The 16056-nt window shown below is 40.1% G+C and overlaps 1 protein-coding gene and 1 long non-coding RNA gene across 2 annotated transcripts in view; one reads left to right on the top strand and one right to left on the bottom strand.

The window, feature by feature from the left end:
• Positions 1-1431: 1431 nt before the first annotated feature.
• On the top strand, positions 1432-8946 carry NENF (neudesin neurotrophic factor). Its single transcript, XM_059833232.1, has 4 exons — positions 1432-1581; positions 2942-3002; positions 4250-4353; positions 4974-8946. The coding sequence occupies exons 1-4, from the start codon at positions 1432-1434 to the stop codon at positions 5148-5150; spliced, it is 492 nt and encodes a 163-aa protein (XP_059689215.1). The 3' UTR covers positions 5151-8946.
• Positions 8947-11587: 2641 nt separating this feature from the next.
• LOC132321981 (uncharacterized) overlaps positions 11588-16056 on the bottom strand; it is a 52605-nt gene continuing 48136 nt past the window's right edge. The window contains exons 3-4 of the long non-coding RNA XR_009484982.1: positions 13105-13313; positions 11588-11992 (exon numbers count right to left, since the gene is read on the bottom strand). This is a non-coding gene — a long non-coding RNA (uncharacterized LOC132321981). The remainder of the gene's footprint in view (positions 11993-13104; positions 13314-16056) is intronic.

The following is a 16056-nucleotide window of genomic DNA, read 5'->3' as shown; positions in this document are numbered from 1 at the left end:
CAGGAGCTGTTTTGTCCAAAGCCTTACTAAAGGTCTCTTTTCTGCTTGACATTTCATACCTGTCTTGTGGCATGTGGAGTCAGCAAATGGACGTGATGGACAGCCAGGGTGGGAAGCCTGTTCTGAAGCCCGGCTATTGTTTAGGCAGTGTAGGCAAATTCCACTGCTTAAAGAGAATCACAGTAACAACCCTGTAAACCTTCACCCTAACAGGACCAATACTCAGCTTGCCACACCAGGTAACAGCCTGCAGCAAGCAGCCAGCTCCCAGACAGTCACAGCAACTCACCTTCCCCATGCCCTGGCTCTGCAGGCTTGGCCCGACTCCTCGCACGGGGATGCGGCTCATTGATCGTCACCCCCACACTGTGGTGACGTGCCCTCGCTCCCCTGTGCTTCTCATCTGGTGCTGCTTTTGTCATCCAGAAGAGAACTATGGAGATGTTGCTTTGGATTAGCTCCTTCAGCTCCGCTTACACCAATGTACAGAAGTGTCTTTGGACAGCCTATGGAAAAGGGTGTTACCTCAGGCAGCATGGAACAGGTGTCCTCCGAGGTGGATGTATGGATTTTACACAAGAAGAGTTTATAAACAATCCTTAAAACAAAGAGCAAACCCATTTCTGTCTCCTATTTACTGTCCAGATTCTTCTCCGAACTGTTCAGCTTTCACAAAACACCGTACAAGGAGCGGAGATGCTAAACAGGGAATTGAATTACGGCACGGTCGTCAGGAGGACTGGGTGCTGCAGCATCAAACGTTCAGGCTTTAAATCCTTCAAGTCCTCACTTGCCAGCACTACAGTGAGGGATGTGATATATATATCTAAATTGTAAAAGGTTTCTAATTTTCTTAATTCTATATAGAATTGCAAACAACAAACTGCTTATTTTTCCGCCAGCCCGGAATGTTTCCTTGTGCTGTATGTATCGCATGGGGAAATCACGTCATTTGAAAATTCCCTATATATTCTCTCCTTCCTTAGGCTAAAAATGTCAGTTTGTTATTTTTTTTTAAGTCGTAAAGATGAAGCCTGCCCTCCGTGTGCTGATTTTGTGAATAAGCATCTAAAACAGCAAGCAGAGACACTTCGGAAGGGGAAAAAAGGGAAATGGAGGAATCTCTTGTCAGTAGTTGTAAGACCGCTCCCCCAGCTGCAGCCCTGAGCCTCTGATGACTTCCCTCGGAGCAGCGCCGGGCACTTCACAAGTAGTTATTTAATTTCTGTGCACGTACGCCTTGGCTTAAACTCTTCCCACCGGCTTTTATTCAGCCAAACCACCAAGGCGCCGGGGCAGGAACTGCCCCCCGCCCGCGGGCCCTGCTGCCCGGGGGACGAGCGCGCCCGCGGCGGCCGCCAGCGGCGGCGGGGTCCGGAGGCGGGGCCGGGGCCGGGGCCGGGGCCGGGGCCGCCGCCCGTCCTCCGCGGCATGGCGGGCGGCGCGGCGCGGGTGCTGCTGGCCGCCCTGCTCGGCGCCCTGCCGGCCGCGGCCGAGCGGGAGCTGCGCTTCAGGCCGCCGGCCGAGGCCCCCGTGCGGCTCTTCACCGAGCCCGAGCTGGCCAGATACGGCGGGCAGCAGGTAGGGGCGCGGCGGGGCCGCGGGCCGCCGAGCCTCCCCGGCCGGTTCTGTAGAGCCGCGGGGCCGGGCCGGGCAGGGCCGGGGCAGGTGGTCCCGGCCGCTGGCGAGGCGCAGCGAGCGGCGGTGCTCGGCGGCCGGGGCGGGCCGCGCCGCTTGCTCCCGCTCGCCAGCGAGCCGAGCCGAGCCGAGCCGAGCCGTGCCGGCAGGCGGCTGGTGGAGGCGCGGGGTCGGGGCCGGGGCTGGTGGGGCGTCCTGGCGTCGTCCCGCAGCGTTGCCACCTTCCCTGCTGCTCGGTGCCCTGAAACCGCGTTAAAACTTGGGTTTTCTCGTGCTCTGCTGCTGTGCTATTCCCTCCCTCCCAGTAATTATGGGATAACTTGCTTTTTAGGCGTTCATGAGAAGTGTGTTGGCATTTGTGTGTCACTAGCCTGCTATTCGTTTGTCCTGCTGGCAGCTGCGGATTTTGGTTCGTTGAAGTTGCGTACAGACAATTAGACAGCATGTTCCTATTTTATTCATTGCCTGCTTGACAAGATACTCATGCCAGTGAATTTCACATTACCATAAGTTGGAGCCAAAGTAATTTTCTCTCCGTAATTCATTAAACCATGTATTTAGACCCTTTTTTCCCCCCTACAAGATTATAGACATAATAAAGCATTTTCAAATTAAGAGTTTTTAGCTTTCTGTGATGCAGAAATCTCAGCAGAACTTCACATTCAAAATGATAAAGTCCTATATTGATACACATCTGTCTTCTCTTTTGAAAAGCTTGCTGGCTGACCTTCTCAGGGTCTTCTCTAGATACTTTCAAGAAACTAACCAGCATCTGGCTAGAAATATATCTTGCGCATAAAAGACAAAGGAGAAGCACTGGCTTATTAAGTAGAACAGATGTCAGCAGATCAGATTTGTGTGTGTTTATGTATTTATCTGTTGTTCTCTTTAATCAAATAAAGAATGCTGTTGGCCATACACCCTTTTATCTTGGGCAATATCCATCTGCATTAGGAATAGAAAGATGCAGCTGATCATCATTGAGCAGACAAGTGTGCAGACAAGAGGTGACTTGCAAGAGGGACGTGTCTTCTATGATTGTGACGTTTAGGTTAAAAAGATTCTCTTACTCCGTATGCTTAAATCCTCAAAAAAAAGTATCTCGGGGACAGTTTAAAGCACAAGCAAGAAATGTCAAGAGAGATAACATGTACGCTTGTATACACACACAAACGAGGAAACATGCAACGCAGAATTTAATTCTCTTCTCTGCATCCCAAGTGCTTATGGATTTCATAACTAAAACTAATTGCCTTTTGCCTATGCTTAAGTGTTGAGGATATATTGATGGCTTTCTTTCCAGGAAGGACAGCCCATTTACCTGGCGGTGAAGGGAGTAGTATTTGATGTCACTTCTGGAAAAGGTGAGTTTGCTTCTCCTCTGCTGTCTGCTTTGTTTTCATCCTGTAAACATGTAACAAATTCAATCATTTGTTTTTAAATATTCCCTATGTATTAGAAGCCTGCAGTTCAATTGCAACAAAAAGAATATACTTCTTCCTTTCTTAAAAAAAATCAGTTTTCCTCCTCTGACATGCTAGGGTTTTGTCTAGAATTTACACTGGTTTGGGGTTACAGTACAGGTAGACAGACAAGCCAGCATAGTCCAGTTAGGCTGGGTGCTGAAGACCCCTGTCCAGGCCCCTGAGTCTTCCCCAGATGTGGGGCCAGGCCACACGGAAGCCGGTGCTACAGTGTTTTATTGCACTGGGTACGTGAACTGAGCAGATCAAAGCTAACTTAGATGTACCCGTATTGCACTACACAGTATCAGCATTGCTGCAGCTTCATACCTCCTTTTGTGCTGGTGTGTGCCTACTCGTGCTGTCCGGTGGCCTGGTCAAATCTCTTGGAAGAGTAGACTGTGATTTTGAAGGGGAGAGGAGGAATAAGTCATTTTTTTTTCTCCTTTAAAATTTTCTTCCACCTAAACCATTTATTACTGTGTTTGCTGTTTGCACCTTCCCTAAGAAATACAGATGTTTTCATTTGAACTTCTGTTGCTTAATCCAATTTACAGTTCTAATAATGAAAAGACAGTAATGCTTTTAACTGGGAGCTAGCTGAAATAATTTTTATGAATTGTATCTTGGGATTTTACTGATTTTTTTTTTTTAATGGAAATTGGGAAAGGTGACACACTTGTAAAATGTTTGAAGGGACCAAGGGCCTCTTGGTGACTCGCGTTAATGTCACAATAGGCAAATGAATGGCTTGCCACCTTGTACTAAGCTTGTTAATGCAGCTTGTCTGGACATATACGTTGGCCGAGCTTCAAATCCTAAATTAGACGAGGCTTGCCACTGCAAATTCTGGAGTCTACAAACATCTCATGAGAATGTAAAGCACAGCTCCCTTAAAAATAAGTGATTTTTAAGACTGCAGTATAGGAGTTCAACAGTTGTATTGTACAACTCCACCCTCTTGTTTTTTAAGGACGGGGATCAAAAAGTAGCAAATCAAAAGTCAGTTTTGGAAAGAAGAGTCTTAGACTTGAGTTGTTGCTTTCAGTTCACTGACAAGTGTAACAGGCTGGTGAAAAATAGAGGCTGAACATACCCTGTACATTGTCAGATCATCACTGGATTTTACTTTGTTTTTAATCTGACAGAATTTTATGGAAAAGGAGCCCCATACAATGCTTTGGTTGGAAAAGACTCAACAAGAGGAGTTGCAAAGATGTCTCTGGATCCAGCAGATCTTACACATGACATAGTAAGAAACTGGACTTTTAGTTTAATTCTGTTTTGCTAAGTTTTATTCTTTTGCAAGATGATTAATTATAATATTCAATGTTAATTTAAGTTGATTAATATATTTTAAAGAATATTAATGCATTTTAGTTTTAAATTAAATACATAAAATGGATATGTATTTACTGCTTATGAAAGCTGCAGTGCTAACAGTTTTGGAGAGGAAAGTTTTTAATCTGTGGAACCAATACAACTTAAGCATGTAAAGGGGAAATCACCTGCTGTTTAAAAAGATGCTTCCAAAGAGAGTAAATCACTTTGTCAATTTATTTTAGTGTATCCTGCGTCACTGATGTGGCAGTGGCTTGTTGCTTGTTTGAGGTGTGGTTTACTTATGCAGGGGAAATAAAGGGAGATTAATGGTTTGTTTGATCTGAATATATTAAAGTTTTGTCAAGGCTGAATTTGAATGAAAATAATAAAATTACAGGTTATACTATCAATTTCGTTAATCATGCTCTGCAAAGTAAACCCAAAAGCTGACCCTAAGGTTTATAGTAATCAACAAAAAAGAAAAATGTATGTAAATATCTGTATTTTTATTTCTTTGAGACAGAACTTTCATTTCCATATTTCATTTAGACAGGACTCACAGAAGAAGAACTAAAGTCCCTGGACGATATCTTCAATAATGTTTACAAGGCCAAATATCCAATTGTTGGCTATACTTCTCGACGAATTCTGAATGAGGATGGCAGCCCCAATCTAGACTTTAAACCTGAAGATCAGCCACATTTCAACATTAAAGATGAGTTTTGAGGAACATTTTTGTACCTAGAAAATGCCTGGGGAGAGGCACGATAGAATACTAGATTGATTCCCTATTTTCTGGAGTTCATTACAACAATTAGCTATCATGAGTCAGTTTTCTGTTTAGAAAACAAGTATGTATGTAGACACATAGTTTACATAGCGTTCTTCCTTCCAGGAAACAAACAGAACTGTGTTAGTGTCATACACTTTGGCTGTTTGCTCTGAATTATGAGAATTATTTCATAGGAAAGTTCTTTCTGCCTGGATTTTTCTGTTTATGAGTGTGTAGTGTAAAATTACATTCCTTAGAAGAGATAAGAAAGTTTTTAATAGTTGATACATGAGTGGTCTTTTTGTAAATCCCAAGTTGTTTCCCACTCCTTGGAAAAGTGCGAATGCATTATCTGGATGAGCTAACATCAACTCTCTGTGCTTCAAGTGAGTGTAGGTATCACATGTACAAACAGGTGTAATATAGGCTTACATTTTTAAAAGCATTGTGGGGTTTAGTATTTGATAGATTTGAGAATACTTGGATATAAAACCACTCAATCTCTTAAAATGCAGTTACTGTAGAATATTTATGCAAAGTCTACAGCTGTAAACCAAGAAAAATAAATCTTTTTTTTCCTATGAGAACTACTGTGACATTTTAAGTAAGACTATTATTATGTTAGTTTTGAATAAATGACACTAATTTTTTCAAGTAATTATCAAAGATGTAATCTATATTAGATTATTATGATTTCCTCCTAGCTTCCTCTACTCTTTCTCTGACAAAAAAGGGAATGATAGCCTGCTGTTTACCACATACTTTTACAGCACAAGTTTATTATAGTAGTTTAGTGTCTTGTGGATATTGTTAGCATCTTTATATTGACAATTTCAGCTCTCGCTTTTAGTTTCTATTAGTTTTTCTTTGTTCTTACTCTGGCTTCATTATTGCTGTTGCAAGGAAGTGTGCATTCATATGTTCCTCTTCTTTTTAACCTAATATAAAACTGCAGATCATGTAGGGTGAAAGCAGACCCCCTTTATTGGGTTTCTCTGGCAGTCTTTCAGCAACAAAAGGACCATAAAAGCATGTGCTATATAAATTGCTGCTAACCGCTGACTTTCACTAACTTAAGTAGAATGTAAATTATCATGTATGTGGATTTATCTGCCACTGTGACAGGTTGAATTGACATGGAAAAACTGAGCAGCTGCTCCCAATTCTAATTAATAATATAGATACCATAAAAATACAATTTTCTATTTTGTTCTATTTCTTTAGCATTTTGGCCATTTTCTTTGAAGGAAAGATTTTTATTAGATGATTTTCCACTTTATGGTTTGCAGGGGGACAGCTGCCTGTCAATTGAATAACTAAAAAAACTGTTTCTATTTATTTGTCCTTTCTTTAACAATGTTACAGATTTTACTCTAAACTTGTTTTGTGTCTTACCATTAGACCACTTAATTCACAGGAGGGATGGGGCTTTGAGCAACCTGGTCTAGTGGAAGGTGTCCCTGCCCATAGCAGGGGGGTTGGAATTAGATGATCTTTAAGGTCCCTTCCAACCTAAACCATTCTATGACTCCATAGGGCCTCTGCTGTTGAACGGTGCTCCAGGATGGAATAAATAATGTTGCATCTAAGAAAATACTATTGCTTCAGAGAATTATTTTTGTATTATTATTACTGCTGACCTTTTGATTAGATACCAACAGCAGCTGGGAGTTGGCCCCTTGATGATGCCTGCCCACAGGTATGGGTGTATACCTGCCATCTTTATGGGAATGCAAGTGGGTTTGGTGGTAATCATAGTGGTTCTTTTGCCAGCATTTCACAAATAATTTTCTAATGCCTACTGTTTTTTCCCCTTCTCTTCCCTTTCTTGCACGCTTCCTTATGGGGCAGCTTCAGTAACTGTGCTACTGTGATTACTGTAGTAGTCTTGGCTTCATCTGGGATCAGCATATCCAGCTGCATTTCAAAAATGTTGTAGCTAGATTGTAACTCATCACCATTGAGTGGCTTAGTGTTACTATTCTGTCCCTGCTTTTCCTGTTCATGCTATGAAGGTCACCTTTGCTGACCTCAAAGCGGATAACTCCGCTTCTATTTGCACTAAATTTCAGGTTCATTTCAGTGAAGAAACCCTCCTGTTCGAACAGGAAATGGTGATATAAACCTCACTCTTGTAGTGTGAGATCCTTGCGAATCCAGCCTGCCCTCACTCACGTCTGTGAACAGAGGCAGATGCTCTAGTCCTTCCTTTCTGTTATTAAAGACAAGATTATCACAACTGAGTGCATGTTAGAATGCAAAATGTTTCCATTTTGTTTTTATTTCAGTTTGGGAACTGAAGGACTCGCATTTAATCACTTCCTAGGCTATTTCACTTGAGGTTCCCACTCAACAGAACAGTGTTACGATAATTAAGTGGGCATATCTCCTTAACATGTTTTCACTGACTACTTTTCAAAAATTAATTCAGAATACCACAGTATTTCTTTCAGTATTAATTTAATGACACTATTTTATGTCTAAGATTGTTACTTGCCAACAGCATGAAATTAATTTTGCCTAAAAGCAAACTGTCTGCTATGGGCATTTTGTTCAGTACGTCGCATTTCCCTGACCTCTGTATTATTCCAGTAAGACAGGTGTCCTCACTATCTATACATTGCACTCAAAACAAGCAAACTGTATGCTATCCTTGTTTTTTCAGTCAGCTGTACTTCCCTGACCTCTGTAGTATTCCAGTAAAACAGGTGCCCTCACTATCTATAAATTGCCCTCAAAACAAGCAAGCTGTGTAAAGCCCTGTTGTTAATAATAGTTTACTCTTCAGAATGTTAAGAATTATCAGATGGGTTCATTGCTTAGAGGATGTATAACCTGAATTGCTGTTTCCCACCTGGCACTCTTTTCAATAGTCCCTCACTTTGATCCTAATACATCTGACTAACTTTTGTGACAGGATAGAGTCTATCATCTGTACTTTAAGAAGAACTTCTCTGATTAACAACTGGAGCAACAGGACTAATATAAACAACCAAAATTCAATAAAGGGGTTATGAAATGCAGATGAAAGTATTATGTGTATTTTTGCAGTTGTAGAGACTGGAATGAAGTGAAATCACACTAAGAACATGTCAGGTGTGTTAGCAGCTGTTAGTCACAGTTATTAGTTATTGCATCCTAATCTAAACAAGACCACCTGCCATAATGCAGGTACTCAGAATTCTGCAGATTGAGCAGCTGAGATTTTTTCCAAGAATTTGGGATTAGACATAAACCAAAATTATTTCTTTCCTAACTGTAATGTGTATATGGACACCATTCTTTTTGTGGCTCTTTGCCAAAAATGAGCATTTCATTGATTTTAGGTGAATCAGTTTCTGTATTAGTTTTCTTACACAGAAAAGGCCTTGTGTTTCTTTGAAAACTGCATCCTAGGCTAACACTCTTTGCGGTCTGATGATACCAGCTGTGAATTCATAATAACATAGGAAGCAGTGTATGATCATGTTTCACTTGTCAGACCTACCAGACTTTCACATTTCAGTAAAAAGTAAGAGAGAATGCTTATCTGTTTAAGTACAGTGCTTTGGCATGGGAGAAGCCTCAACACAGTTTGTAAATCACCTCCTTTTAACTTTTGTTTCAAAACCACCATTGTGCTACTCAACAAATGATGGTTTGGAAAGGCATTTAATTGCTGCAGTTTTTCCCTTACAAGACTCCCAAGAACATGTAGAACTCACTTGACAGTGCAGGAGAGAAAACAAGAAATAAAATGGGTTTAGCTGACTTTTACAAATGTATTCTGTCTCTTTTACAAATAAATGTACTTATTTGAAATGTGTTCAATGTAATTTGCATCTGCCTAAGAGAAAATGGAAGAGAGATTAAAGTTTCATAGAGGAAGTCCAATGCTAATTTTTCAGCTGATCTGGTTAAACGGAGAGGAAAAAAATTAAAAAAAGACTTCTAACTACTTCTGTGAGTGAAAAAGCTGCCATTCAGTAGGATTCAGCTGCACATCAGTAAGATGTGCTAAAGTAGCTCTGATTAGTATTTGCATATTTTCAGATGAACACTGGATATTCTCAGGGATATCTTGAAATCCCCAGAACTGACATAAGTGATGACAGTCATACACTTTGTTATCCATCATCCGTTTACACTTTTGCTCAATGTTTTTCTGTCCATAATATACAATAGACAAGCTGTGCAACTTAAATCCATGCACCATGAGTAACATTCAAATAAAGTAAAATACACATGAACCTGTAACTGGAAAGCTACCTACATGGTATACAGAATGGCTATTTTCAAAGAAAATCAGTCCTTGTCTGTGAATGCTTTGATTGATTAAAACAAACAAAAAAACCGCTTAACTTTAGGATGTGTAATAATTACTTTACTCAGAGCCCTGTGAATACTGATTCAGATAGTTATAATATAGAATGTATCTGACTGCTCTGACAGAAAAATCAGTGCTATATCAAAAAGTGATTTTTTTTTTTCCAGTCTATCCAATCAGAGTCTCAAAGAACTAAGTGTATGACAGGTGGGCATCACTGCTAGAAGTGCTCTAATAGCATAGGCATGATTTTCATCTTGGCATGACCAAAAAAACCCCTAACCCAGAAAACAGAATAGGTGGGAAATGAGCATGTATCTTAGTGTGCTATTGGGAGAATTTATACTGGTAAGGTAGATTTGGCAGAGCAGTACGTGCAGGTCTGATAACAGACAGTGCTTCCTCTTTTTGCTTCTGTCAAATATGGTCAATCATAACAATGTAAACTTGTACCCTTACCCATCTGTTGGTCTTTACATAATGCCTTCTGGTTTGGCTTTTTTTCTTCCTGTTCAGTAGAAGGTGTGAGTCCTAATTTACTTGTTTACAAAACTCACACTTAGATCTTCTTGGCTTGGGTTATCTGTTGACAAGAAATCCATAATAACAGACAGAAACAGAGATTAATGTTCTGTGAAAAACAGAGCTTGTGCACCTGGATGAACTGCAGAGCCACAGGAAGTATTCTTGAATAAACAATTCCTATTACTGTTTCCCATAGGCTATTTGTAGCTGTTGCAATCAGAAATTCTGCAATGTTAATGAATGTTCAGATTACCGTGTTCTGCAGTACTTCTTGACACGAGCCTTTATCTTTCTGACATGAGACATCATCTTGCTGAGAAGTGAAAAGTTTAGAAGAATCTGGGTGCAAGCCATCTTGGAGATAAGCCATCCAAGAAAAATCAAAATGTGACATTATTTTCCCTCAACTTAAGAAACCTCTCTGAAAAAGGAAAAGAAATCAATGCCCCAATGTCCATATTTTACCTTCCAGATTTTGCTGAAAGTTTTCTCATGTTGTGCAAAGGCAGCAGATAAAGCAGAGACTTGGATCTAATCCTCGCATTGTGAAAATTTAAGTCCACTTCTTGGCATATCTGCCTGAGCTTTAGAGATTATGATGACACAGATAATAGACTGATGACAGAGTCAAAGACATGAACTGAATCCAAACAGGCCTAAACTTGTAGGAATGTTTGAATGTAGAGCTGAACTTAAAGCCTTGCACCCTTCTTTTGTAGGCAACAGAATCTTTGAATGAAAAAAACCCTTATAGGTAGCATTTGTTTCAGTAGAAGAAAGGGAATTTTCTTTTCTGGCACTTGGGCAGGTAGAATTAGATGATGATTGAAGTGAAAACTTCCCTGTGCCTAGTTCTATACTCCTTTGCTGAGATACTAAAATCAGTTGTGTTGGATACACAGAGCTTAGTTACCAAGTAATTAACTGCCTGGAGGATAACTTTATAGATTAAACTGGTAACTAGTTCAAAATCGCTGTGGCAGATCAAGAGTACCCTAGGAGGCTACTCTTCTTGTTGGAGGCTGCGGCTACATACCCTTTATTTTACATTGCAGTGCTGTTTTGGTCATGATCACAGATAAAGGCCAGGTAACTCAAACTTACTCATTACATTTAACCTTTTATTAATTTTTTATGTTTGAGCAAAGCTCCTAAAAACATAGTCTCATTAAAAAGAATAAATATTGCTCCACAAAAAGCAAAAGTGTTAATTCTGAACTGCAGAACTGTGCAGCCATGCACCAGTCCTAGTATAGTTACAGTCTTTCTAAAACATGTTCTACTCCATGTATTTCTTAAACTGAACAGGTCAGAAATAACACCCTGCAGTTTTGATCTCTGACACAACAAAACGGTAGACAGAAATGAAATTATGATGGCAGCTTGTAGGGATATCTGAAAAGCTCGCAGTATTAGCGTGCAAAAGACCAATCTATCAATTTTAGTGAACTTGAAAGGATTTTAAGAATGCATGCTTAGTAGGGGTGTTTGAGTATGTGTTGAGTCTCTATGATTCTACACATTAAATATGTCCCTAAATTGCTGCTGCCAAGAGTAAATACTTCCTTTCCATTTCTCTGAATGGTCTCCTTTGAGATTAGCATGCCTTGGAGCTGGAAGAAAACGGGCTGATGAAAGGTTTATATGTGAAGCAGCAGCGTATCAGTGGAATATAACAATCTGAGGCAGAGAGAAGGAAGGTGAGTGAAATTTTACTTAACAAGCAGCAGCAGGAGATTATAAATAACTCACGGGGGAGTACAGTTTCAGAAGAGATGAAACTTGCTGATGCACTCAGAGGAAAGGTTGAACTTGAGAATGGAAAAGTGTGACATCCTCCTTGGATACAGTTCTGGGAAAATCAGCATGAATTAAACAGTTCGCAACTGCTGGCTCCTTGCTTGACATCCTCTGTCTCATTTTTCAAAAATAGTGATGCCTTTGGCTTTGATACCTTGCAGGTGCCTGGATTCATAAAAAAAAAAAATCACACTGCTGCTCTTCAGTCCATAACTTACCAATTTTTCTCATTTTGTCTTTAAACAATGCTCATTCTAGCTTAAGAAAGAAGGCTGGAGTTTTGCTGCTGAAGAGGTGACCAGGGACACAGAGATGTGTTAATGAACTGATAGTTCCCTTGAATTCCCTTTGTCTCTCATCCCTATTGGGACTTTCAGCCGTTTGAAGAAGGTAATGTTGGTTGGACGTTTGGGCTGGTGGGACCCTAAGATGGCCGTAATACCAAGAATGCTACTTTCGGAATCTCTAGCTTTGATTTCCTCACTCCAAAGAGCTATCACTTTGTGGTGCTTCATCTTTCAGCTGAAGTGAGTATATTTTACCCATTCATCCTTGTCTGCCATCACTTGGAATTTGCCTATATGTCCATTGGTCATTTGTTTGTTGAAATACTCGTAGAAACCATGACGACTCCAACAGTATTTCTGGCTCAGCCACTTAAAGACATTGTATAAAACGTGTTTCACAACATTGTCAAGAGTTTTAATGATACATTCAAAAAGTGCAAAATGAAGGTGCAGCTGGAAGCTAGAAGTAAACTTTTCATCCACTAGGCTTAGTTAGTTTATGATAAAATAGGCTAGATATTTCAAATAAGTAAGTAAGAAATGAGCCTCTAATCCCAAAACAACTGTTTGTAGCCTTGGCAGACTAAGATACAGGGTTTGGAAAGCCAAATGAATTCTGCAGAATGTTTATATCAAAGCATTACTCTCCATAACTTCCTCTAACTGGACTGTCCTTTCATTTATAGCTTTTTCCATCAACTCATTTAGACTGACCTAAATCATCACAGCTAAAAATTGTTTAGATTTACTTTATCTTTTTATACTCAGAATAACACCACAAAATGGATCATGCCTACATGCAGTTATCTGAGAAAACCTAATCTGTTATTTCAGCTCATTCCTTTTGGTGTCTGAAAATCACTGAACCACATATTAAGTTGGTACAAATTTACATAACCATAAAAGTTAAGGAAGTTATGTGCAAGAATCTGACCCCCAACTTATAAAGTGTAAGAAAGATTACTCCCCAGGCCATAGAGAATATCTCACCTTTAGCTATCCTGTTAGAAACAGAGCATGACTGCAGTGCTGTTAATGGAATCATCCCAGATCTATGTTGGTGTTACTTCAAATAAACCCAAGCTTCTTGAATTTTAATTTTTTGCATGTGCTGGAGCAACTTTTCCATGTAGCAGGAGCTAGCTTTACACCACCGGAGCTGAAGGAGGAGCTCTGTGAATAGGAAGCTCTTATCCTGTCTGGGACAAATCACAAGAAAGAAACAAAACCAACTGTAGTTTATTATTGTGTGCCCTGCAATGTGGTCTTTTTAGAAAGGAAAAAAAAAAACAAAGAAGGGACTAGAGGAACTTCAGAGGAAGAAGTTGGACTATAGCTGCCCACCAGAGAGCTGGTATGAACTTTTAACAGTAAGGCTTACTCCTTGTACACTTTTTTAGCAAGCACAAAGCTCAAAACTATTCTGAAACACTTAATACGAGGGAGAACAGCACAGATATAATTTACCTGTTATTTATCTACTTCAGAAAACAGATCTCTGCCTCAAGCTATAAATCATTAAGACCTCTAACTTTCAAACAGTGCATCACAAATTGGCTTTCCGGTTTATAAAAATCATCCTAATATGCCTAAGCACTGTTTTCTTTCAAGAAAGTCTACAGAGAGCCAGCTGTCTGAGCTGGTTGTGTTGCTATGTAAGATTTGTGCGTAAGTAAGTATCTCTCTGGGAGTTTTGTTTTTGTTCTATCATTTAATATTCATGACAATCATCATTAACCTGCCAGCTGAGCTGTCTTAGCATTGTGCCTCCAGACAAAGTCAAAAGTTTATTCCTAGCCCACACAGCTCCTGGAAGCCTACATTTCTACATTACAGGCTATTCCAGCTTGGAATTCTTATGTTTAAACTAACAGGATTAATAAAAAAAAACCCAGAAGAACTGCTAGGGAAAAGATAAAGCAAGAACAGGACGGTGTTCAGTACTCCTAGTTAGCAACAACGTGGTTAAGCAATTAAATTAATCTGATCATTCCAGCCTGTACACCAAGGCTTCGGGAAAGCTGACAATTCAAATGTGTCCATTAATAATAAAATGTGATAGGGCAAAAGGGGAGGGGGAAAATCCTTGCTTTTAAGCTGCATAGAGTAAACTGTGCCACCTTAAAATGACTCATAGCCCACTGCATATCTGTCAAAATAATATATAAATATTGGGAGTAGTAAATAATTTCAGTGTCAGTGAGAAGAAATATATTCATGCTAAAAGCAAATTCTGTAATTACATTATGATTTTAATGTACATATTTTTTCATCAAGAATGTCAGAATAATCAAATGATGATTAACACTCTAGACAATTCAATTACACAACACCCAGAGAAATCCAAGAGATGCTAAGTTTCAGCTTCCCCAATCAGACAGAACAAAATATACAGTAGATCCGGTACTGCCAGTGTGGAGCAAACTGAAAAGCTGTTGGAGAATCAAGAAAAGGAAAGAGTGACATGAGGAGGGAGTGATCAGTGGAAGACGGAGAGTAAGAGTAGAGGAGGACCCCCAAAATTAAGCATGAGAGAGGTAACAGAAATTTTGATGCTGACAGCCACAGCAGAGTAACAGAAGACCAGAGCTGGCTTAACTGCGTGGTTGGTTCCTGCCTCACTATTTCAGACCAGCGTAGTGGGGAAAGAGGATATGCACGTTTTAAAGAGAGAACTGTTAGAGATTAAGTTTTATTTTATATTGTACCTAGTGATTAGAAGAAGCGTATGTTGAAATCTATTTCTCCCTCTAAGTTTCTATGATGGTTTTTGTCCAACTGCAGCTGAACGGAGGGAAAGGGGGAGAGGCTTACTTGTTGCCTGAAGGGGAAAAAATGTTTTTCCTTATTGTACACTACAGCCTGCAATGGAGCATCAGGGATGGATTGGTCAAAAAACACCGGCTGAGGGAATTAAGAGCTCACTCTTAAGACTGCAACATCTCATCATCTTTTCTAAGGAGGTATACATTTTCTGGAGGGAACCAGTCTCCCAGGGGTGTTACTAGTAACAATGTAATTCTAGAATTACCTTTCAAAAATAAAGATTTTTATAAAAGCTCCTACGTAAAACTTTAGATAACAGATTTCCAAAACTTGGCAGTGGATAAACAACTTTATGAATGTTTCTTCCCCACTGGCAAAGAATTTAGGAGACTTGAGGAATGTGAAATACAAACATCTAACATGATGAACAGCTGTCTACACAAAAAATGAAATTACCAAAACCAGGAACAGTAAAGAAGAGTAGGGCAAGGGCCTCTTAGTTTCTATCTAATGGGCACCCCAAATGGGGATGCAGATATCCCGAACTAAATCACAGTTCACCTGCACTTCCTGGGTGGAACCAGCTCAGTCGTGATGGGGAGAGTACCAGCAGCTTTCACCAGCCTGTTCCCATCCCGTGAACCAGCACTGCTCAGGTCTTGTTCAGTCTCCTGCTGCCTTCTGTAAAATCAACTCCACTGTATTTCGACTGGTTTAAGGCTCTAGCAGCGGAAAGCCCACCAGGACTCAAAGCCTGTGATGAAATCCTAACAGGAAGACCCAGTTTTCCAGCATCTCGTTTCATACTTTGCATGTCCTTTCATAAGCATGATTCTGTGAGCTGACTAATAATGATAAGCCCCCCTAGTATAACACAAATATTAAATGGAAGAAGAGTAAAGCACAGTGAAGTTAATTTGCCAGCAGCTGGGTTTTCCTGCACCTCCAAGGGGAGGAAAGAGCTCTTGTTTTCTCTAAGTACGACCGTTACGAGGCTTATACACATTACCAAGTTCACGCAGAAAATAAGGATTTTATATCTTTAGTAAAAACTGCATATCAAGACTGCTAGGTGCCTTAACACATTAAAATTAAAATCAAGTTTAAAAAGGCAGCAAAAATAAAGGAGAAGCAGCTCCTATGGCATACCAAATAGCAACTCAATACAAGAAAAAA

This window comes from Gavia stellata, chromosome 2 (genome assembly GCF_030936135.1).
Source record: "Gavia stellata isolate bGavSte3 chromosome 2, bGavSte3.hap2, whole genome shotgun sequence".
Lineage (NCBI taxonomy): Eukaryota > Metazoa > Chordata > Aves > Gaviiformes > Gaviidae > Gavia > Gavia stellata.
Note: the sequence above shows the minus strand (reverse complement) of the source record. Positions and strands in the feature narration are given on the sequence as shown.

Excerpts from the sequence above, each read along its gene's own strand:
- NENF (XM_059833232.1), top strand. The coding sequence starts at position 1,432 with ATGGCGGGCGGCGCGGCGCGGGTGCTGCTGGCCGCCCTGCTCGGCGCC. Across the intron at positions 1,582-2,941 it reads CCAGATACGGCGGGCAGCAG|GAAGGACAGCCCATTTACCT; the intron begins GTAGGGGCGCGG and ends CTTTCTTTCCAG. Across the intron at positions 3,003-4,249 it reads TGATGTCACTTCTGGAAAAG|AATTTTATGGAAAAGGAGCC; the intron begins GTGAGTTTGCTT and ends TTAATCTGACAG.